The sequence below is a fragment of the Vidua macroura genome, chromosome 39 (genome assembly GCF_024509145.1).
Source record: "Vidua macroura isolate BioBank_ID:100142 chromosome 39, ASM2450914v1, whole genome shotgun sequence".
NCBI lineage: Eukaryota > Metazoa > Chordata > Aves > Passeriformes > Viduidae > Vidua > Vidua macroura.
The window spans coordinates 216,721-241,387 of record NC_071609.1 but is presented as its reverse complement, the minus strand read 5'-3'; the positions used below and the strand labels follow the sequence as shown (position 1 = coordinate 241,387).

General features: G+C 58.1%; 1 protein-coding gene across 1 annotated transcript; it reads right to left on the bottom strand.

The window, feature by feature from the left end:
• Positions 1–87: 87 nt before the first annotated feature.
• LOC128821362 (proto-oncogene vav-like) lies at positions 88–24,288 on the bottom strand. Its single transcript, XM_054002349.1, is given in 27 exon segments — positions 88–108; positions 281–340; positions 487–525; positions 527–544; positions 1,394–1,530; positions 2,956–3,001; positions 3,204–3,226; positions 4,495–4,592; positions 5,407–5,508; positions 5,617–5,726; positions 6,546–6,679; positions 7,305–7,346; positions 7,349–7,381; positions 8,771–8,852; positions 8,854–8,868; positions 9,805–9,837; positions 9,839–9,874; positions 10,918–11,013; positions 12,733–12,829; positions 15,806–15,912; positions 17,174–17,242; positions 18,734–18,823; positions 19,929–20,037; positions 20,383–20,448; positions 21,365–21,423; positions 21,518–21,634; positions 23,407–24,288. Coding segments are annotated over 27 exon segments (2,043 nt in total). The 5' UTR covers positions 23,611–24,288.
• Between the last annotated feature and the right edge of the window lie 379 nt (positions 24,289–24,667).

Below are 24,667 nucleotides of genomic sequence, written 5' to 3'. Positions count from 1 at the left end.
GTTCTGGGCAGAATTTTTGGGGGTTCAGGGCAGAATTTGTGGGTTCAGGGCAGAAATTTTTTGGGGTTCAAGCGCGAATTTTGGGGTTCAGTTGCGAAATTTGGGGTTCTGGGCAGAATTTTGGGGGGTTCAGGGCAGAATTTGTGGTTTCAGGGCAGAATTTTTTGGGGTTCAAGCGCGAATTTTGGGGTTCAGTTGCGAATTTTGGGGGTCCCAGGTGCGAACTTGGGGGTTCAGGGCAGAATTTTTGGGGGTTCAGGGCAGAATTTTTCGGGTTCACGCGCAAATTTCGGGGTCCCACCACTGACCATGGGTAGACGGAGAGATCCGGCAGCGGCGCCTGCGACAAAGAGAGGACCCAAAATTGGGGTTCCAGGGCTCCGAATGACCCCCCAAAAAATCCCACACCCCCTCCCCAAATTCGGGGACAACCCCAAAACTCTTGGGGGGCTTTTTTTGGGGGTCCCCAAACTCACGGACACGAACGGTTTTGACGACGCTTCGGGGGAACCAGCCCAGCTCCCCCGCTGGCCACGTTCCGACCCTGGGGGGAAATTTGGGGGGTCCGAGGGGGGTCCCGAGACCCTCAAAGTTTGGGGAACCCCCCCCAGGAATTGGGGATGGGGTCACCCCTAAATTCTGGGGGGTTTTGGAGTGTCCTGACTCAATTTGGTACCTTGGGGTCTCAATTTTGGGGGTCCCCAACCCAAATTGGGGGTCCCAAACGCCACCCTGAGGTCCCCAGCCCCATTTCAGGGGTCCCACCCCCCCCATTTTAGGACACCCCCCCCCCCGTTTTTGGGGGTCCCCCCCAGTTTTAGGAACACTCCCAATTTCAAAGACCCCCCCCATTTTTAGGGTTCCCCCCCCCCATTTTAGGACTCCCCCATTTTAGGACCCTCCCCTATTTTTGGGGGTCCCCCCCCATTTCAGGGGGTCCCATTCCCCCCCATATCAGGGCTCCCCCCCACACCCCCTCCCATTTTAGGCCCCCCCCTCCATTTTTGGGGTCCCCGCCCCCCATTTCAGGACCCCCCCCCCATTTTTGGGGTCCCGCCCCCATTTTAGGACCCCCCCCCCATTTTTGGGGTTCCCCCCCCATTTTTGCCCCCCCCACATTTCAGGAGTTCCCCCCCCCCACCCGAGGGATCGCCCCCCATTTTTGGGGTCCCCTCCCCATTTCAGGACCCCCCTCTCCCCCCATTTTTGGGGTCCCACCTCCCCCCCCCATTTCAGGACACGCCCCCCCCCATTGCAGGGGTCCCGTCCCCCCCCATTTTAGGACCCCCCCCCCCATTTTCAGGGTTCCCCCCCTCATTTTCAGGGTTCCCCCCCCATTTTCAGGGTTCCCCCCCATTTTTGGGGCCCCCCCCCCAATTTTGGGGTCCCCCACCTGCCACCAGAGCTCCTCGGCCTCGGCCGCTGTCACCTCGATGACGTCACCGGGGCTGAGGCGCAGGGGGGGGGCCAGGACCCCCGGGGGGGGGGGCACCCCGATGTACCCCTGGGTGCTCTCCATTTTGGGGAGTCCTGGGGGGGGGGGAACCCCGAGTCAGGAACCCCCCCCGGGACCCCCCAAAATGGAATTGGGGGGTCAAAAACCCTCATGGATCCCCAAAAAATGGATTGGGGGGGGTCAAAATCCCCCCCGGGACCCCCAAAAAAATGGATTGGGGGGTCAAAAACCCTCAGGGACCCCCCCAAAAATGGATTGGGGGGGTCAAAAACCTTCAGGGACCCCCCAAAAATGGATTGGGGGGTCAAAAACCTTCAGGGACCCCCCCAAAAATGGATTGGGGGGGTCAAACACCCCCCGGGACCCCAAAAATGGATTGGGGAGGGGTCAAAAAACCCTCAGGGACCCCAAAAAAATGGATTGGGGGGGTCAAAAAACCCCTCAGGGACCCCCCAAAAATGGATTGGGGGGGGTCAAACACCCCCCGGGACCCCAAAAATGGATTGGGGGGGGGGTCAAAACCCCTCAGGGACCCCAAAAAATGGATTGGGGGGGTCAAAAACCCTCAGGGACCCCCCAAAAAATGGATTGGGGGGGGTCAAACACCCCCCGGGACCCCAAAAATGGATTGGGGAGGGGTCAAAACCCCTCAGGGACCCCAAAAAATGGATTGGGGGGGGGTCAACAACCCTCAGGGACCCCCCAAAAAATGGAGTGGGGGGGGGGTCAAAAAACCCTCAGGGACCCCCAAAAATGGATTGGGGGGGTCAAAACCCCTCAGGGACCCCCCCAAAAAATGGATTGGGGGGGTCAAAAAACCCTCAGGGACCCCCCAAAAATGGATTGGGGGGGTCAAAAACCCTCAGGGACCCCCCAAAAATGGATTGGGGGGGGGTCAAAAACCTCCCTGGAGGGATTTGGGGGGACAAAATCCCCCCCGGGACCCCCCAAAATTGGATTGGGGGAGGGAACAAACTCCCTCGGGAACCCCCCAAAAATGGATTTTGGGGGGCCAAACCCCCCCCCCCAAAGGGATTTGGGGGGGTCAAAAAGCCCCCCAGGACCCCCAAAAATGAACTGGGGGGGGGGTCAAAAACCTCCCCAGGACCCCCCAAAATTGATTTGGGGTGGAACAAAACCCCAGCGGGACCCCCCCGGGAATGGATTTTGGGGGGTAAAAAAACCCTCAGGGACGCCCCCAAATTGGGAGTGGGGGGGTCAGGACCCCCAAATTTTATCTGGGGGGGGTGGGACCCCCCCCAAAATCTGTCTGGGAGGCTCAAGATTCCCCAGATTTGAACTGGGGGGGGGGGTCAGAACCCCCCAGATTTCATCTGTGGGGGCTCAGGACCCCCCCAAAACCACCCCCAAATTTGAACTGGGGGGGATCAGGACCCCTCCAAAACCACCCAAAATTTGAACTGGGGGGGGGTCAGGACCCCCAAAACCACCCCCAAAATTTGAACTGGGGGGGGGTCAGGACCCCCCAAATTCCTCACCCAGCTCCCCCCGTTTCTTGTCGGGTCCCGGCCGCTCCGATTTGTTCTGGAGGGGGAGGGGAGGAAGGAGACCCCCATGAGTGGGGGAGGATTTGGGGGGGCTGGGGGGGGCCAGGACCCCCCCCCCCAGAAACCCCCGGGGACCCCCCCAGAGATCCCCGGGGACCCCCCCAAAAAATCCCCCCCAAAATCCGGGGGTTTTTGCTTTGCCCCCCCCCCCCCCCCCGTCTTTTGGGGTTTTTTGGTACCTTCCGTGCGCCTGCTCCAGGATCTGGGGGGAGAAAAGTTCGTTAGCGAGGGGTAATTAGTGGTTTTCTTAATTAATGAGGAGCTCGTTAGATGGTGGTTTAATTAATGAGGGGTAATTAGCTCGCTACTTATTGGTGATGGAGTACTTGGTCATTAATTTCCTTCGTTAATAATGGGATAATTGGATTAATTAATTGTTTGCGGGGTAATTAGGGCTGGGGGTAATTAGTCCAACCCCTAATTAATGATATGGTAATTAGCCTCTCTCTTATTAATGTTGGGGTAATTAGTGATATGATACTCAGTGTCAGCCATCTTGTATCCCACAATGCCCTGCTTAATGTCAGCCATCTTGTATCCTACCGTGCTTTGTGTCAGCCATCTTGTATCCCACAATGCCCTGCTTAATGTCAGCCATCTTGTATCCCACAATGACCTGCTTTGTCAGCCATCTTGTATCCCACAATGCCCTATGCTATCAGCCATCTTGTATCCTACAGTGCTCTGTGTCAGCCATCTTGTATCCCACAATGCCCTATGCTATCAGCCATCTTGTATCCTACAGTGCTCTGTGTCAGCCATCTTGTATCCCACAATGCCCTATGCTATCAGCCATCTTGTATCCTACAGTGCTCTGTGTCAGCCATCTTGTATCCCACAATGCCGTGCTTAATGTCAGCCATCTTGTATCCCACAATGCCCTGCTGTGTCAGCCATCTTGTATCCCACAATGCCTGGCTAAATGTCAGCCGCCTTGTATCCTACAATGCTCTGTATCACCTATCTTTTATCCTCTGATGCTCAGTGTCAGCCATCTTGTATCCCACAATGCCCCTATGCTGTCAGCCATCTTGTATCCTACACTGCTCTGTGTCAGCCATGTTGTTTTCCGCAATGTCCTGATAAATGTCAGCCATCTTGTATCCTATTATACTGTGTCAGTCATGTTGTATCCCACAATGCCCTGCTTTGTCAGCCATCTTGTATCTGACAATGTCCTGCTGTGTCAGCCATCTTGTATCCTACACTGCTCTGTGTCAGCCATGTTGTTTTCCACAATGTCCTGATAAATGTCAGCCATCTTGTATCCTATTATACTCAGTGTCAGTCATGTTGTATCCCACAATTCCCTGCTGAATGTCAGCCATCTTGTATCTTATGATACTCAGTGTCAGCCATGTTGTATCTCACAATGCCCCACCTTCCCCCATTACCCTCCTGCCCCCCTTCACTGTTTCCCCTCCTCCTCAATCCCATGATGCCCCTCCCCAATCCCATGATGCCGCTCACCAGTTCCAGCCTTCCCGCAGGTCCCCACGCGCCCCAGGCACTCCTTGTGGGCGGGGGCTCGGCAGCGGCTGCAGCGATAGCCCTGGTAGAAGGTGCCCCTGGGGACACGGCGGGGGACACGGGGGAACACGGGGTCACGGTCACAGGGGACACCACCCAGCCATGCCCCACACCCACCTGAGCCACCCAGGACTGACCAGCCCATGGCTGACCTGAGCCCACCCAGTCCATGACTGACCAGTCCATGACTGACCAGTTCGTGACTGACCAGTCCATGGTTGATCTGAACCCATCCAGGACTGACCAGCCCACGGCTGACCTGAGCCCACCCAGGACTGACCAGCCCACGGCTGACCTGAGCCCACTCAGTCCATGGTTGACCAGTCCATGACTGACCAGTTCATGACTGACCAGTCCATGGTTGACCTGAACCTGTCCAGGCCTTGACCCACCTTGGCCTTGACTTCCACCCAACCTTGACCCACCTTGGCCTTGACCCACCTTGTTGTTTTCTACCCGACCATTGACCCACCTTGACCCCTTGACTTCTACCCAACCTTGCCCACCCTGGCCTCCACTCAACATTGACCCACCTTGACTCCAACCCAACCTTGACCCACCTTGGGGCCATGAAGAGCTTGAGGGAGCTCCTTGACCCCCGCAGCCCTTGACCACCCTCCAAGGCTTGACCCACCTTGACCTTGACCTTCCGTGACCCCACCCACCCCCTCCATCACCAACTTCCACCTTGACCCACCCCTTGACCTCACCACCCCCAAGGGTGCAACCCACCCTGACCTCACCCCACCTCCATCCCTGGGGTCTCCTCCTCTCCCAGAGCCCCCCAAACCCCTCTCCCAACCCCCCCCATGGCCTCCCCAGAACCGTGGGTATGTGATTTTGGGGTCCTACCTCAGCAACATCTGGCAGGCCTTGCAGGACGTGGTGTCCTCAAAGGAGAACATCTGGAAGTCATGTCCATCAGCCAGGGCGTGCTCGGGGAAGATGTTGGACCTGCCGGACACGGGGAGGACCTGGGTCTGGTGGGGGACAAACTGGGTGTCCCCCAGGACCACCCAGTGGGGCAGGTGTGACCTCTTCCATGGGGACAGGGCCACCTACAGGGCCATCTCGAACTGCTCCAGCCACTTCTTTTTCAGCTCGCTCGTCTTGAAGAAGAGCTCGTAGTCCGGCAGCCCGGCCGCGTCCAGCAGCGTGAAGGTGTGGGACCACTGTGGGGTGGGGAGGGGTCAGTCACGGCCCCACAAATGGGGCGGGGTCACGTGGCATTGGGGATATCGGGGTCACACACCCCCCCTCTTGGGGTGACTGAGTGGTGGGGTGTCCACTGAGGATGTGGACACCGGGGTGCACCAGGGACCAGATTTTGTGGATCCACCAGGGAATGGGGTTTTGGGGTCCACCAGAGACTAGAATCCTGGGAACCACCAGGGGACAGAATGTTGAGGTCCACCAGATCTGGACATTTGGAGCCATCAGAGAGCAGGATCTTGGGATCCATCAGGAACAGGGTTTTGGGGTCCACCAGGGACCAGATTTTGGGGGTCCACCAGGGAATGGGGTTTTGGGGTCCACCAGAGACCAGGATCCTGGGAAAAGCCAGGGACAGAATCTGAGGATCCACCAGAGAAGAGGAACCTGGGATCCACCTGACCTGGACATCTGTGTCCACCAGGGGAACAGGGTCTGGGGACCCACCAGGGAACAGGCTGTTGGGGTCCACCAGATCTGGACATTTGGGACCATGAGGGAGGGACCTGGATGCTGGGACCACCAGTAACCAAGATCCTGGGATCCACCAGACCTGGACCTCTGAGGTCTTTGGGAAGAGGACCTGGGGACCACCAGGATCTGGACACTCGGGACCACTTGGAACTGGACACATGTCCACCAGTGACCAGGATCCTGGGATCCACAAGACTGGACACTTGTGTCCACCTGGGTCCTTCGGGAAGAGGGACACTGGGACTGGAGGAACCTGGACACTGCGGTCCCCCCAGGCCCTGATGTCCCCACAGTGTCCCTGGTACCTTCTTGCCATCGCGGGGTCCGAGGCCACCATCGTGCAGTTGGTGGCTCTGGAGGTCCACCACATCCTTGGTCTCATAGGAGTCCCCGCGGCGCTTGCAGATGATCAGGGCCTTGTCCCAGCAGGAAGCCGTACCTGGGGACAGTGACAAGGGTGGCCACCGTGTCCCCCGAGGCCACCGCGCTCCACAGGGTGTCCCCATGGCTGCCCTGGACTGGCCTCCAGGTGTCCCTGCAGTGTCCCCATGGATGTTCTCCAGTCCCCCATGGTGTCCCCATGTCCCTGAGATGTTCTTGAGGAGTCCCCCATGGATGTCCCCATGTCCCTGAGATGTTATTGAGGAGTCCCCCATGGATGTCCCCATGTCCTTGAGGTGTCTCCAAGGTGTCCCTGAGGTGCCCCAATGTCCCCATGTGTCCCCATGTCCACAAGGTGTTCCTGAAGTGTCTCCATGAATGTCCCCATGTCCCTGAGGTATCCCCATGTCCTTGAGGTGTCCTCGAGTTGTTCCTGAAGTGTCTCCATGAATGTCCCCATGTCCCTGAGGTGTCCTCGAGGTGTTGCTGAGGTGTCCTCCATGGATGTCCCCATGTCCCTGAGGTGTCCCCATGGATGTCCTCATGTCCCCTGAGGTGTCCTCAAGGTGTTGCTGAGGTGTTCCTGAGGTGGTCCCACATCTCTGTGGTGTCCCCACATTGCTGTGATGTCCCTGTGGTATCCCCATGGTGTCCCCAGGTGTCCCCAGGTGTCCCTGACTCACTGTCCACCTTGGAGCGTTTCTCGGCACTGGAGACCTTCATCTCCCATCGATCTTGGGGCGCCCGAACTGCGCCAGGACTGCGTCTGGGAACGGGACACGGGAACGGGGTGGACATCGGGAACGGGGTGGACATCAGGGACGGGATGGACATCAGGAATGGAATGGACATCAGGAATGGGATGGACATCAGGAATGGGATGGACATCAGGGATAGGATGGACATCGGGAATGGGATGGACATCAGGAATGGGATGGACATCAGGAATGGGATGGACATCAGGGATAGGATGGACATCAGGGACGGGATGGACATCAGGGATGGGATGGACATTGGGAACAGGACACAGGGAATGGGATGGACATTGGGGAATGGGACACAGGAACGGGATGGACATCAGGGATGGGATGGACATCAGGGACAGGATGGACATCAGGGACAGGATGGACATCAGGAATGGGATGGACATCAGGGATAGGATGGACATCGGGAATGGGATGGACATCAGGAATGGGATGGACATCAGGGATAGGATGGACATCAGGGGACGGGATGGACATCAGGGACGGGATGGACATTGGGAACAGGACACAGGAATGGGATGGACATTGGGAATGGGATGGACATCAGGAATGGGATGGACATCAGGGACAGGATGGACATCAGGGATGGGATGGACATCAGGGATAGGATGGACATCAGGGATGGGATGGACATCAGGGACGGGATGGACATTGGGAACAGGACACAGGAATGGGATGGACATTGGGAATGGGATGGACATCAGGAATGGGATGGACATCAGGGACAGGATGGACATCAGGGACAGGATGGACATCAGGAATGGGATGGACATCAGGAATGGGGTGGACATCAGGGACGGGATGGACATTGGGAACAGGACACAGGAATGGGATGGACATTGGGAATGGGACACAGGAACGGGATGGACATCAGGGATGGGATGGACATCAGGGACAGGATGGACATCAGGGACAGGATGGACATCAGGAACGGGATGGACATCAGGGACGGGATGGACATCAGGGACAGGATGGACATCAGGAACGGGATGGACATCAGGGACGGGATGGACATCGGGAATGGAATGGACATTGGGAACAGGACACAGGAATGGGATGGACATCAGGGACGGGATGGACATGGGGAACAGGATGGACATCGGAATGGGACATGGGGAATGGGGCATGGGAACGGGATGGACATCGGGGACGGGATGGACATCAGGGACAGGATGGACATGAGGGACTGGATGGACATCAGGGATGGGATGGACATTGGGAACAGGACACGGGAACGGGATGGATATCGGGAATGGGATGGACATTGGGAATGGGATGGGCATTGGGAATGGGTCCCAGGAGTTATTTGGGGGTTTTCTGGGGGTTCTTGGGGTGACGGTTGGGGGATTTGGGGGTCCCAGGGGAATTTGGGGGTGCTGGGGGGCGGGTCCCCACCATGTTGTGCAGGCACAGCTGGATGCTCGTGAGCTGCTTGAGGGTCTCGTTGTCCCGCTTGACCTCGTTCACCGCACTGCGCCAGGTCCTGGCGGGGATTTGGGGGGCTGCAAAGTCAGAGACCCCCGAACCCCCAAATCCCACCCTGGAAACCCCAAACCTCCCCTGGAACCCCGAAATCCCCTCTGGAAACCCCAAATTCCCACCAGGAAACCCCAAATCCCACCCCTGGAACCCCCAAATTTCCAGCAGAAACCCCCAAATTTCCACCAGGAACCCCCAAATTCCCACCAGGAAACCCCCAAATCCCACCCTGGAACCCCCCAAATTCCCAGCAGAAACCCCAAATTTCCACCAGGAACCCCCAAATTCCCACCAGGAAACCCCAAATCCCACCCTGGAAACCCCAAATCCCACCAGGAACCCCCAAATTCCCACCAGGAAACCCCAAATCCCACCTGGAACCCCCAAATTCCCACGAGGAAACCCCAAATCCTCCCCTGGAACCCCCGAAATCCCCCCTCTGGAAACCCCAAATCCCACCCTGGAAACCCCAAATCCCACCTGGAACACCCCAAATCCCCCCCCAAAATCCCTCAGGACCCCCAAATCCTCCTCAGGATCCCTCTAAATCTCCCCAGGACCCCCCTAAGACCACCCAGATCCCTTCAGGACCCCCCCAGGACCCCCAAATCCCCCCCCAGAATCCCCCCAGAACCCCCCAAATCCCCTCCAAATCCTCCCAAATCCCCCCCAAATCTTCCCAGAAATCCAAAATCTTCCCTCAAAACCCGTCAGGACCCCCCCATGACCCCCAAATCCCCCCCAAAATCCCTCCAGGAATCCCCAAATCCCCCCAGGACTCCCAAATCCCCCCCCAATCCCCTCCAAATCCTCCCAGGACCCCCAAATTTCCCCCCCCAAATCCCCCCCCAGCTCCCCCCAGGACCCCCCAAATTTCCCCCCCAGGACCCCCAAATCCCCTCCAAATCCCCCAGGACCCCCAAATCGCCCGCAGCCCCACCCTCATGGCGTCCAGCGCCCCCCGCAGCCGCTCCCCGCTCGGCCGCGTCCGGGGTCAGCTTCACCAGCTCCTGGGGGGGCAAAGGGCAAGGTGTGCCCCAGGTGTGCCCAGGTGTGCCCAGGTGTGCCCAGGTGAACCCAGGTGTGCCCAGGTGTGTGCCCAGGTGTGCCCAGATGAGGCCAGGTGTGCCCCTAGGTACCCCCCAGGTGAACCCAGGCGTTCCCAGGTGTGCCCAGGTGTGTGCCCAGGTGTGCCCAGATGAGGCCAGGTGTGTCCCAAGGTACCCCCCAGGTATGCTCAGGTGTGCCCAGGTATGCTCAGGTGTGCCCAGGTGTGCCCAGGTGTGCCCAGGTGTGCCCAGGTGTGTCCCATGGTACCCCCCAGGTGAACCCAGGTGTGCCCAGGTGTGTGCCCAGGTGTGCCCAGGCGTGCCCAGGTGTGTCCCAAGGTACCCCCCAGGTGAATCCAGGTGTGCTCTGGTGTGCCCAGGTGTGTGCCCAGGTGTGTCCCTCCCCCCAGGTGTGTCCCTAGGTACCCCCCAGGTGTCCCCAGGTGTGTTCCTAGGTGTCCCCAGGTGTCCCCTGGTGTGCCCAGGTGTGTCCAAGTGTGTGTCCAGGTGTGTGCCCAGGTGTGTCCCAGCTGTCCCTAGCCATCCCAGCTGTCCCAGGTGAGCCAGGTGTGTGCCCAGGTGTGCCCAGGTGTGTCCCTGTCCCTCCCAGGTGTGCCCCGGTGTGCCCAGTTGGTATTTCAGCTGTCCCCAGATGTGTCCCTCCCCCCCAGGTGTGCCAGGTGTGCCCACCTGGAGCATCAGGTGGCATTTTAGCTGTGCCCAGGTGTGCCAGGTGTGCCCAGGTGTGCGCACCTGGAGCAGCAGGTGGTATTTCAGTTGTGCCCAGGTGTGCCCAGGTGTGTCCCCAGGTGTGTCCTTCCCCCAGCTGTGCACACCTGGAGCAGCAGGTGGTATTTCAGCTGTCCCCAGCTGTGCCCAGCTGTGCCAGGTGTGCCCAGGTGTGCCCAGGTGTGTCCCTCCCCCCAGCTGTGCCCAGGTGTGTTCCCAGGTGTGTCCCTCCCCTCAGGTGTGCCCAGGTGTGTCCTCCCCCCAGCTGTGCACACCTGGAGCAGCAGGTGGTATTTCAGCACCCTCTGCATGGGCACCATCAGCAGGTCCCGCAGCGAGAAGCGCCCGTTGTTGGCGCGCTGGGAGCACTCCTGGGGGACAGCGGGGACAGCGGGGACAGCGGGGTCACTGCGGGGTCACTGCGGGGTCACTGCGGGGTCATTGGGGACAGCGGGGACAGCGGGGTCACTGCGGGGTCACTGCGGGGTCACTGCGGGGTCACTGCGGGGTCACTGCGGGGTCATTGGGGACAGCGGGGTCACTGCGGGGTCACTGCAAGGTCATTGCGGGGTCATTGGGGACAGCGGGGTCACTGCGGGGTCACTGCGGGGTCACTGCGGGGTCACTGCGGGGTCACTGCGGGGTCATTGGGGACAGCGGGGACAGCGGGGTCACTGCGGGGGTCACTGCGGGGTCACTGCGGGGTCACTGCGGGGTCACTGCGGGGTCATTGGGGACAGCGGGGTCACTGCGGGGTCACTGCAAGGTCATTGCGGGGTCATTGGGGACAGCGGGGTCACTGCGGGGTCACTGCGGGGTCACTGCGGGGTCACTGCGGGGTCACTGCGGGGTCATTGGGGACAGCGGGGACAGCGGGGTCACTGCGGGGTCACTGCGGGGTCACTGCGGGGTCACTGCGGGGTCACTGCGGGGTCATTGGGGACAGCGGGGACAGCGGGGTCACTGCGGGGTCACTGCGGGGTCACTGCGGGGTCATTGGGGACATTTGGGGACAGCGGGGACAGCGGGGTCACTGCGGGGTCACTGCGGGGTCACTGCGGGGTCACTGCGGGGTCACTGCGGGGTCATTTGGGACAGCGGGGACAGCGGGGTCACTGCGGGGTCACTGCGGGGTCATTGGGGACAGCGGGGACAGCGGGGTCACTGTGGGGTCACTGCGGGGTCACTGCGGGGTCACTGCGGGGTCATTGGGGACATTTGGGGACAGCGGGGACAGTAGGGGACAGCGGGGACAGCGGGGACACGTTGGGGTCACTGCGGGGTCACTTTGGGGTCACTTTGGGGTCATCGGGGTCATTTTGGGGTCATTGAGTCATTTTGGGGTCAGTTTGGGGTCAGTTTGGGGTCATTGGGGACATTTGGGGACACTGCGGGGTCACTTTGGGGTCATTGGGGTCAATTTGGGGTCACTTTGGGGTCACTTTAGGGTCACTTTGAGGACATTTAGGTTCAATTTGGGGTCAGTTTGTTTGGGGTCACTTTGGGGTCATTGGGGTCAATTTAGGGTCACTTTGGGGTCATTGAGTCAGTTTGGGGTAAGTTTGGGGTCATTGGGGACATTTGGGGACACTTGGGGTCACTTTGGGGTTGTTTGGGGTCAGGTTGGGGCAATTTTGGGGTCAGTTGTGGTCATTTTGGGGTCACTTCATGGTCAGCAGGGACATTGGGGACATTTGGGGTCAGTTTGGGGTCACTTGGGGTCACTTTGGGGGTTATTTAAGGTCAGTTTGGGGTAATTTTGGGGTCATTTAGGGTCACTTTGCTTTGGGATCATTTGGGGACATTTGGGGTCAGTTTGGGGAAATTTAGGGTCAGTTTAGGGTAATTTAGGGGTCATTTAGGGTCACTTTGCTTTGGGGACATTTGGGGACAGTTTGGGGTCATTTGGGGTCAGTTTAGGGTAATTTTGGGGTCATTTAGGGTCAGTTTGGGATCACTTGAGGTTTTGGGGGACATTTGGGGACATTGGGGTCACTTCGGGGTCATTTGGGGTCACTTTGGGGTCATTTGGGGTTTCATGGAGAGGCTGGGAAGGATTTTGGGGTGGATTTGGGGTTTTTTGGGCTCACCTGGAGCTTCATGCGCAGGTCGGTGCAGGAGGAGAGCTGGTCCAGGCGCCGCGCGGCCGCTTCCACCTGGCTGCAGTAGCGGCCGTAGAGGAGGAACCTGGCGTGGGCACCAAAATCAGGCGAAATTCACCCAAAATTCACCCAAAATTCACCCAAAATCCAACAAAAATCAACCAAAATCCAACAAAAATCAACCAAAATCCGACAAAATTCACCAAAAATCCGACAAAATTCAACCAAAATCCACCTGGCTGCAGTAGCGGCCGTAGAGGAGGAACCTGGGGTGGGCACCAAAATCAGGCGAAATTCACCCCAAAATTCACCCAAAATCCAACAAAAATCAACCAAAATCCGACAAATTCACCCCAAATCCAACAAAATTCAACCAAAATTCAACAAAATTCAACCAAAATCCAACAAAATTCACCCCAAAATCCGACAAAATTCACCCCCAAATCCAATAAAATTCACCAAAATGCAACAAAATTCACCCAAAATCTGACAAAATTCAACCCAAATCCGACAAAATTCAACCAAAATCCAACAAAATTCAACCAAAATCCAACAAAATTCACCCCAAATCCACCTGGCTGCAGTAGCGGCCGTAGAGGAGGAACCTGGGGTGGGCACCAAAATCAGGCGAAATTCACCCAAAATCCAACAAAATTCAACCAAAATCCGACAAAATTCACCCAAAATCCGACAAAATTCACCCAAAATGCAACGAAATTCAACCAAAATCCACCAAAATTCACCCCAATCCACCTGGCTGCAGTAGCGGCCGTAGAGGAGGAACCTGGGGTGTGCACCAAAATCAGGCGAAATTCACCCAAAATTCACCCCAAAATACAACAAAAATCAACCAAAATCCGACAAAATTCACCCCAAATCCAACAAAATTCAACCAAAATTCAACAAAATTCAACCAAAATCCTACAAAATTCACCCCCAAAATTCAACAAAATTCAACCAAAATGTAACCAAAATTCACCCAAAACCCAACAAAATTCACCCCAAATCCAATAAAATTCAACCAAAATGCAACAAAATTCACCCAAAATCTGACAAAATTCAACCCAAATCCGACAAAATTCAACCAAAATCCAACAAAATTCAACCAAAATCCAACAAAATTCACCCCACATCCACCTGGCTGCAGTAGCGGGCCGTAGAGGAGGAACCTGGGGTGGGCACCAAAATCAATCGAAATTCACCCAAAATCCAACAAAATTCCCCCAAAATCCAACAAAATTCAACCAAAATTCAACAAAATTCAACCAAAATCCAACAAAATTCACCCAGAATCCGACAAAATTCAACAAAATTCAACCATAATCCTACAAAATTCACCCCAAAATTCAACAAAATTCAACCAAAATGCAACCAAAATTCACCCAAAACCCAACAAAATTCAACCGAAAATCCTACAAAATTCACCCAAAAATCCAACAAAATTCACCCCAAATCCAACAAAATTCACCACAAATCCAATGAAATTCACCAAAATCACAAAATTCAACCAAAATCTGACAAAATTCAACCCAAATCCGACAAAATTCAACCAAAATCCAACAAAATTCACCCAAAATCCGACAAAATTCACCCAAAATGCAACGAAATTCAACCAAAATCCAACAAAATTCAACCAAAATCCACCTGGCTGCAGTAGCGGCCGTAGAGGAGGAATCTGGCGTGGGCACCAAAATCAGGCGAAATTCACCCAAAATCCAACAAAAATTCAACCCAAATCCGACAAATTCACCCCAAAACCCAAAAATTCAACCCAAAATCCAACAAAAATCAACCAAAATCCATAAAAATCTACCAAAAATTTTTTTCAAACAAAACAAATGATCACAGAAATCCACCCAAAATCCAGCAAAATTCACCCCCAAATCCTAAAAAATTCACCCCAAAATTAAAAACAGATCCACAGAAATCCACCCCAAATGCCCCAATCCCCCCCAAATTCCCACAAAGACCCCCCCAAACCCCTCCCAAATCCCCCAACCCCCCTCCAGGACCCCCCAAATCCCCCCCAAATTCCCCCCAAATCCCCCTCAGGACCCCCCTAACCCCCCCAAGACACCCCAAACCTACCCAAATTCCCCCAAATCCCCCCAAATTCCTCCCAGTCCTCCTCAGGACCCCCCCAAACTTCCCCAAAATCCTCCCAAGACCACCCTAAACCCCCCAACCCCCCCCCCCAAACCCCCCCAAATGCCCCCAGGATCCCCCCAGATCCCCTCAGGACCCCCCCAAATCCCCCTCAAGACCCCCCCAAGTCCCCCTAAATCCCCCAGGACCCCCCCAAAACCACCCAGCATCTCCCCAAATCCCCCCAAAACTCCCAAAATCCCCCTCAGGACCCCCCCAACCCCCCCCACCCCCAGGACCCCCAAAAATCCCGCAAAACCCCCTCAGGACCCTCCCAAAACCTTCTCAACCTCCCCCCCCCAAATCCCCCAAATTCCCCTAAATTCCCCCCAAACGCCCCAAAATCCCCCAGGACCCCCCAAATCCCCCCAACCCCCCCTCAGGACCCCCCCAAATTCCCCTAAATCCCCCCCAACCCCCCCCCCCCCCAATCTGCCCCAGGACCCCCCAAAACCCCCCAAATCCCCCCAGGACCCCGAGATGCCCCCCAGGACCCCCCCAAAATCCCCCAAACCCCCCTCAGGACCCTCCAAACTCCCCCCAGATCCCCCCAGGTTCCCCCCAGGACCCCCCAGATCCCCCCAGGACCCCCCCCCCCAAACACCCCCAAACCCCTCCAGATCCCCCCAGGACCCCCCCAGGATGCCCCCAAACCCCCCCAACCCCCCCCAGATCCCCCAGGAACCCCCCCAAACCCCCCCAGGACCCCCCAAAACACCCCCAGATCCCCTCAGGACCCCCCCAAACACCCCCAGATCCCCCCAGGAACCCCCCAAACGCCCCCAGGACCCCCCAAACACCTCCAAACCCCCCCCAACCCCCCCCAAATCCCCCCAGGACCCCCCAAACGCCCCCAGATCCCCCCAGGACCCCCCCAAACCCCCCCAGGACCCCCCAGCCCCCCAGCCCCCCGCACCTCTCCTTGTACTGCAGGAACAGGGGGGGCAGCGCCCGCCCCCCCCCGGGCCCCCCCAGCGCCCCCCGCAGCTCCCCCAGGAAGCGCCGGTGCAGCTCCAGCAGCTCCTGCGGACTGGTGTTACTGGGAGCACTGGGAGGGGGGACTGGGAGCGCTGGGAGGGGGGACTGGGAGCACTGGGAATACTGGGACAGGGGACTGCGAGCACTGGGAGCACTGGGGGGGGGGGACTGGGAGCACTGGGAGCGCTGGGAGGGAGGACTGGGAGCACTGGGAGCGCTGGGAGGGGGGACTGGGAGCGCTGGGAGGGGTTACTGGGAGCACTGGGAGCACTGGGAGTACTGGGAGTACTGGGACAGGGGACTGCGAGCACTGGGAGTACTGGCAGCTCTGGGGGGGGTTACTGGGAGCACTGGGAGGGGTTACTGGGGGCACTGGGAGGGGGGACTGGGAGCACTGGGAGAGCTGGGAGAACCGGGAAAGGGGGACTGGGAGCACTGGGAGCACCTGGAGGGTGGACTGGGAGCACTGGGAGGGGTTACTGGGAGCACTGGGAGCACCCAGAGGGGGGACTGGGAGCACTGGGAGCACCCAGAGGGGGGACTGGGAGCACTGGGAGCACTGGGAGAACCGGGAAAGGGGGACTGGGAGCACTGGGAGCACTGGGAGCACTGGGAGTACTGGGAGGGGTTACTGGGAGCACTGGGAGTACTGGGAGAGCTGGGAGCACTGGGAGGGGATGTCCCATGTCTCCATGTCACTGTCACCTCCACATCACTGGTGTCACTGGTGTCACTAGTGTCACTGGTCAGTGTCACTGGTGTCACTGGTGTTACTGGTGTCACTGGTGTCACTGGTCAGTGTCCCCATGTCCCTGTGTCCCCATTGTCACTGTCACCTCCACGTCACTGGTGTCACTGGTGTCACTGGTGTCACTGGTCAGTGTCACTGGTGTCACTGGTGTCACCGGTGTCACTGGTCAGTGTCCCCGTGTCCTGGTGTCCTCGTGTCCTCACTGTCACTGTCACCTCCACGTCACTGGTGTCACTGGTGTCACTGGTGTCACTGGTGTTACCGGTGTTACTGGTCAGTGTCACTGGTCAGTGTCCCCATGTCCCCGTGTCCCCATTGTCACTGTCACCTTCACATTGATGAAGAAGTTCTCCATGTCCCCATGTCCCTGTGTCCCCTGTCCTGTGTCACTGTCACCTCCACATCACTGATGTCACTGGTGTTACTGGTGTCACTGGTGTCACTGGTGTCACTGGTGTCACTGGTCAGTGTCACTGGTGTCACTGGTGTCACTGGTGTCACTGGTGTCACTGGTGTCACTGGTCAGTGTCCCCGTGTCCCCATCGTCACTGTCACCTCCACGTTGATGAAGATGCTCTCCATGTCCTGGGGGCTCAGGAAGTGCCGCAGCGGCCGCAGGAAGTGCTGGGGACATCGGGGGACATCGGGGGACATCGGGGGACACCGGGGGGACACCGTGCCTTACTGGGAGCACTGGGAGGCCCCGTGTGGCCACCTCTGTCCCCAGTGTCCCCAGTGTCCACCCTTGTCCCTTGTCCCCATTTCCCGCCTTTGTTCCCAATGTCCCCCAAATCCCCAATGTCCCCATGACCCAGTGTCCCCAATGTCCCCGATGTCCCTGATATCCCCAATGTCCCCAATGTCCCCAGTGACCCAAAGTCCCCATGACCCAATGTCCACCCTTGTCCCCATTCCCCGCTTTGTTCCCAATGCCCTCAATGTCTCCAATGTCCCCCTCAATGTCCCCAATGTCCCCCTCGCCCCAATGTCCCCAATGCCCCAAAGGTCCCCCAATGTCCCCATGTCCCCAACATCCCCAATGTCGCCGATGTCCACGATGTCCCCACCTGGCAGATGGACTCCAGGGTCTCGGTGTCCCCGGTGTCCCCAGTGTCCCCATTGTCCCCAATGTCCCCAATGTTCCTGATGTCCCCAGCGTCCCCGATGTCCCCAGTGTCCCCCGTGTCCCCGGTGTCCCCAGTGTCCCCAATGTCCCCAATGTCCTCAATGTCCCCCATGTCTCCAATGTCCCCAATGTCCTCAATGTCCCCCATGTCCCCAATGTCCCCAATGTCCCCAATGTTCCTGATGTCCCCAGTGTCCCCGATGTCCCCAATGTCCCCCGTGTCCCCAGTGTCCCCAATGTCCCCGATGTCCCCAATGTCCCCGATGTCCCCAGCTGGCAGATGGACTCCAGGGTCTCTGTGTCCCCAATGCCCCCAATGTCCCTGATGTCCCCAATGTCCCCAATGCCCCCAATGCCCCCAATGTCACCGATGTCCCCATTGTCCCCGATGTCCCCAGTGTCCCCAGTGTCCCCAGTGTCCCCGATGTCCCCAATGTCCCCACCTGGCAGATGGACTCCAGGGTCTCGGTGTCCCCGGTGTCCCCAGTGTCCCCATTGTCCCCAATGTCCCCAATGTTCCTGATGTCCCCAGCGTCCCCGATGTCCCCAATGTCCCCCGTGTCCCTGGTGTCCCCAGTGTCCCCAATGTCCCCAATGTCCTCAATGTCCCCCATGTCTCCAATGTCCCCAATGTCCTCAATGTCCCCCATGTCTCCAATGTCCCCGATGTCCCCAATGTCCCCATGTCCCCAATGTCCCCGATGTCCCCAATGTCCCCAATGTCCCCAATGTTCCTGATGTCCCCAGTGTCCCCGATGTCCCCAATGTCCCCCGTGTCCCCAGTGTCCCCAATGTCCCCGATGTCCCCAATGTCCCCGATGTCCCCAGCTGGCAGATGGACTCCAGGGTCTCTGTGTCCCCAATGCCCCCACTGTCCCTGATGTCCCCAATGTCCCCAATGCCCCCAATGCCCCCAATGTCACCGATGTCCCCATTGTCCCCGATGTCCCCAGTGTCCCCAGTGTCCCCGATGTCCCCGATGTCCCCACCTGGCAGATGGACTCCAGGGTCTCCGTGTACCTCTCCTCCGTCTGCCGCAGCTCCTGGAGGCAGCAGAGCCGCCGGTCCACGCCCCCCTTCTGTGGGGACAGAGGGGACAGAGGTGACGTGGGGACATGGGGACAGAGGGGACAAAGTGGACAGAGGGGACAGAGGGGACAGAGGGGACAAAGGGGACAGAGGGGACAATCACATTGATGGCCAAGCGGGGGACACAGGTGTCCATGGAGGTGACACAGGTGTGTCTGGAAGGTGGCCCCAGGTGGTTTTGGAGAATCCCAGGTGGTTTTGGGGAGTCCCAGGTGTTTTTTAGGGACTGCCAGATGGTTTTGGGGTGGTTCCAGATGTTTTTGGGGGTGTCCCAGGTGGTTTTGGGAAGGTCCGAGGTGGTTTTGGGGACTCCCAGGTGGTTTTTGGGTGGTTCCAGGTGGTTTTGGGGGTGGTCCCGGGTGTTTTTGGGGACCACCAAGTGGTTTTGGGGAAGGTCTCAGGTATTTTTGGGGGTTCACAGGTAATTTTTGGAGGTTCTCAGGTGTTTTTGGGGGTTCCCAAGTATTTTGGGAGTTTCCAGGTAATTTTAGGGACTCCCAGGTGTTTTTTAGGAAGGTCCCAGGTGGTTTTGAGAAGGTCACAGGTATTTTTGAGGGTTCTCAGGTGTTTTTTGAGGTTTTCCAGCTGTTTTTTGGGGTTTCTCAGGTAATTTTTGGGGGGTTCCTGGGTATTTTTTGAGGGTTTCCAGATATTTTTTGGGAGGGTCCCAGGTGTTTTTGGGGGTTCTCAGGTATTTTTGGGGGGTTCCCAGGTAATTTTTGGGGGTTCCCGGGTAACTTTTGGGGGTACCCAGGTGGTTTTGGGGGTTCCCAGGTATCTTTGGTGGTTCCCAGGTGTTTCTTGCGAGTTCTCAGGTATTTTTGGGGGTTCCCAGGTAATTTTTGCAGGTTCTCAGGTAATTTTTGGGACTCCCAGGTATTTTTCGGGGTTCCCAGGTGGTTTTTTTGGGAAGGTCACAGGTGGTTTTTGGGGGTTCCCAGGTGGTTTTGGGACTCCCAGGTGTTTTTGGGGGTTCCCAGGTGTTCTTTCGGAAGGTCCCAGGTGGTTTTTGGGGGTTCTCAGGTGTTTTTGGGACTCCCAGGTGGTTTTTGGGGGTTCTCAGGTGTTTTTTGGGGCGGGGCATGTCCCACCCACCGTGGCCGGGGGGGGCTCGACCCTCATCAGGTCCTCGTAGACGTCGTCGCCGTCGTCCCCTTCGGCCTCCACGCAGTCGTAGAGGTCATCGTCCTCCTCGGCCGTGTCACTGCGGGGGTGGGGACAGCTGGGGACACCCCCTGGGACACCCCCGGCGCCCCCCAACGTCCCTCGGGGTCCTCGGATTGTCCCCAAATCCCACGGGGGTCCCCAAATGTCCCCAAAGACCCCCCCCCAGGACCTCCCTACAGCCCCAGGAATGTTCCCCAAAATCCCTCAGTGTCCCCAAATGTCCCTCATTGTCCCCAATACCCCTCAATGCCACCCACAATGACCCCAGACCCCTCCCAGTATCTCCCAGTAGCCTCCAGTATCTCCCAGTAGCCTCCAGTATCCCCCAGCAGCCCCAGTAGCCCCCAGTAGCCCCCAGTAGCCCCCAGTAGCCCCCGCTCACTCGATGAGGTCGGAGAGGCCGCTGTAAATGTCATCGTCCCCAACGCTGTCCTCAGACGGGAATGGCCTGAGGGGACACGGCCGGACACTGCTGACCCTCAGGACTGGACATCAGGGACTGGACACTGCTGGCCCTTGGGACTGGACATCAGGGACTGGACACTGCTGACCCTCGGGACTGGACACCAGGGACTGGACAAATGGGGACTGGACACTGGGGACTGGACAAATGGGGACTGGACACTGGGGACTGGACATCACTGACCCTTGGGACTGGACATCGGGGACTGGACACTGCTGGCCCTCGGGACTGGACATCAGGGACTGGACACTGCTGACCCTTGGGGACTGGACACTGGGGACTGGACATCGCTGACCCTTGGGACTGGACACCAGGGACTGGACACTGCTGGCCCTCGGGACTGCACACCGGGGACTGGACACTGCTGACCCTCAGGACTGGACATCAGGGACTGGACACTGCTGACCCTCGGGACTGGACATCGGGGACTGGACATCGCTGACCCTTGGGACTGGACACCAGGGACTGGACACTGCTGGCCCTCAGGACTGCACACCGGGGACTGGACACTGCTGACCCTCGGGACTGGACATCAGGGACTGGACACTGCTGGCCCTCGGGACTGGACATCAGGGACTGGACACTGCTGACCCTTGGGACTGGACATCGGGGACTGGACATCGCTGACCCTTGGGACTGGACACCAGGGACTGGACACTGCTGGCCCTCGGGACTGGACACTGCTGGCCCTCGGGACTGGACATCAGGGACTGGACACTGCTGACCCTCGGGACTGGACACCGGGGACTGGACACCACTGACCCTTGGGGACTGGACCCCAGAGACTGGACATTTGGGACCCTCAGGGCCTGGACACCAGGGACTGGCCACTGGGGTCACTCAGAGAGGGGACTGGACACCTGGACCCTCAGGGATGGACACCTGAGTCCTGTCCACTCACGTGAGTCCTTTGCTCTGCGCGATGGGGGTCCAGGAGAGCGTTGAGAGCGTCTCAATCACCTGGGGACACAGAGGTGACATCGGGGGAGGGATGAGTGACCCAGACCCCTGGGCCCCACTCCCCCAGGACAGCTGGACCCCTGACCCCCCTGACCTTGCCGAAGTCCTGGACATCGAAGAGGTCGAAGGCGCCGAAGAGCCGGTGCTTGGGGAGCCCGAATTTGTCGGCGCAGGCGGTCAGGAAGGTGCGGATGTTCCTCAGGCACAGGAACTGTGGTGGCACCAGTGTCACCGTCACCGGTGTCACCTGCCATCCCCCCCCAGTGTCACCCCTGTCATCGCTGGCACCCCCCATTGTCACCATCAAAATCAACACCTTCGTCTGTCCATGGTTGTGACCACCGTTGTCACCAATGGCGGCAGTGGCACTGCCATCACCTCTGTCACCGACGCTGTCATTGTCATTGTCATCACTGTGAACATTGCCACCATCATCACCATCACCAGCACTGTCATTGTCGTTGTCACCCCCATCAACGTCACCACCGTTGTCACCAATGGTGGCAGTGGCACTGCCATCACCTCTGTCACCGACACTGTCATTGTCATTGCCAACCCCATGAACATTGCCACCATCATCGTCATTGTCACCCCATCAACACTGCGATTGTCCCTGTCCTTGTCACCCACTTGGTGCTATCATCAGCACTGTCATTGTCATTGTCACCCCCATCAACATCACCACCGTTGTCACCAACGGTGGCAGTGGAACCACCATCATCTCTGTCACTGACGCTGTCATTGTCATTGTCAACCCCGTGAACATTGCCACCATCATCGTCATTGTCATTGTCACCCTGTCAACGCCACGATTGTCCCTGTCCTTGTCACCTCCTTGGCACTGTGGTCACCATCGTCACCGTCATTGTCACCTCCATCAACATCACCACCAGTGATGTCACCAACGGTGGCAGTGGCACTGCCATCATCTCTGTCACCGACGCTGTCATTGTCAACCCCATCAACATTGCCACCATCATTGTCATTGTCATTGTCATTGTCATTGTCATTGTCACCCCGTCAATACCGCAATTGTCCCTGTCCTTTTCACCTCCTTGGCACCGTGGCCACCATTGTCACCATCATTGTCACCATCACCACATGGTCACTGCCCTCATTCTCACCCTGTCATTGTCACCATCAGTGTTCCCACCATCATCATCCCCATTGTCCCATCATCATCATCATCATCGCCCTGCGTCTCTCAATCACGCCAGTCCTGTCATTGTCACCATCAATGTCACCATCACCAACAACCCCAATGTCCCCATCATCATCCTCATTGTCCCCACCATGGCCACCACCCTCATCCACACCCACCATTGTCACCATCACTGTCACCATCATCATCCCCAATGTCCCCATCATCATCATCACCCTGCGTCTCTCAATCACGCCAGTCCTGTCATTGTCACCACCAATGTCCCCACCATCGTCCTCATTGTCCCCATCATTGCCACCACCCTTGTCCACACCCAGCATTATCACCATCAATGTTCCATCATCATCCTCATTGTCCTCATCATCACCCTCATCCACACCCATCATTGTCACCATCAATGTCACCATCTTCATCCTCATTGTCCCCATCATCACCCTCATCCACACCCATCATTGTCATCATCAATGTCACCATCAATGTCACCATCACCAACAACCCCAATGTCCCCATCATCATCCCCATTGTCCCCATCGTGGTCACCACCCTCATCCACACCCATCATTGTCACCATCAACGTCACCATCATCATCCTCATTGTCCCCATCATCTCCACCACTCTCGTCCACCCCCACCATTGTCACCATCAACGTCCCCATCATCATCCTCATTGTCCCCATCACCACCCTCATCCACACCCACCATTGCCACCACCAATGTCCCCACTCCCACTGTCCCCATCACCCGCCCCTGTCACTGTCATTGTCACATCCCCCCGTGTCCCTCCTTGGGGCCACCACCCCTGTCCCTAGCTGGGCTCTCACCTGTGACATCTGGGGCCGGGGACAGATGTCCCGGGGTGGCACCGCGCGGGGCAGGAGGGCGTTGAGGAGGTGGCACAGCAGGACCCCGTCCCGCAGCGCCTGCGCCAGGTCCCACACCTGTCCCCCGGGGCTGCTGGCCCGGTGGCCCGCGGGCAGGACGCGCGCGGCCACCAGCCAGTGGGCACATTGGCGCCACACCTCCATGGGGACACGGGGACGAGCTGGTGGAGGTGGGTCCTGCTGGGGTGAACTTCTGTGGAGGTGGGTCCTGGCGGGATGAACTTCTGTGGAAGAACTGGTGGTGGTGGGTCCTGCTGGGATGAACTTCTGTGGAGCTGGGTCCTGGTGGGATGAATTTCTATGGAGTTGGGTCCTGGTGGGATGAACTTCAACGCATTTAGGTCCTTGCAGGATACAATTCTGTGGGGGAGCTGGTGGAAGAGGATCCAACCATCAACTTCTGGCGAGGAGCTGATGGAGATGGGATCCGGGTGGAGATGAGATCCCGATGGAGATGAGATCCCGATGGAGATGAGATCCTGGTGGAGATGAAATCCCGATGGAGATGAGATCCCGATGGAGATGAGATCCTGGTGGAGATGAGATCCCGGTGGAGATGAGATCCTGAGGGAGGTGAAATCCCAGTGTCACCACTCCTGTCCAGAGCAGCACCAGCTGAGGCCCTGCCTTGTGTGACCTCAGCAGGACCACAGCCAGTGAGGAACCACTGGATGACCCCTGGATGACCACTGGATGACCAATGGATGACCAGTGGATGACCACTGGATGACCACTGGATGACCACTGGATGGCCCCTGGATGACCAGTGGATGACCAGTGGATGACCCCTGGATGACCACTGGATGACCTCTGGACAAACCTCCAGCACCTCCAACCACTGCTGGGGCACCTCCCACGGCGCAGGGGGTCCCTGCCCCCCAGGAAAGGGAGGAACCGGAGGCGCTGGGGCCCCGCGGGGCCACCGCCGGTGACAAGTGACAGACGTCGGTCCCTGTCCCACCACCACGTCCGGATGATCCCGATGGGCTCCTTCTCCTGCTTCACCCACGGCTGGAGAAGATCCGGTGGGCCTGGTGGACCTCCTGGAGTGGTCAGCGCCGGCAGCGGGGCCCGGCCGGGCCTGGGGGTGGCGGAAGTGTCACACGCCTGCGCCCCGGAGGTGGCACAGGGGACAACGGAGGTGACGCGCCTGCGCCCCGGAGGTGTCGCAGGGAACAACGGGAACTGGGACCTGGTGGCC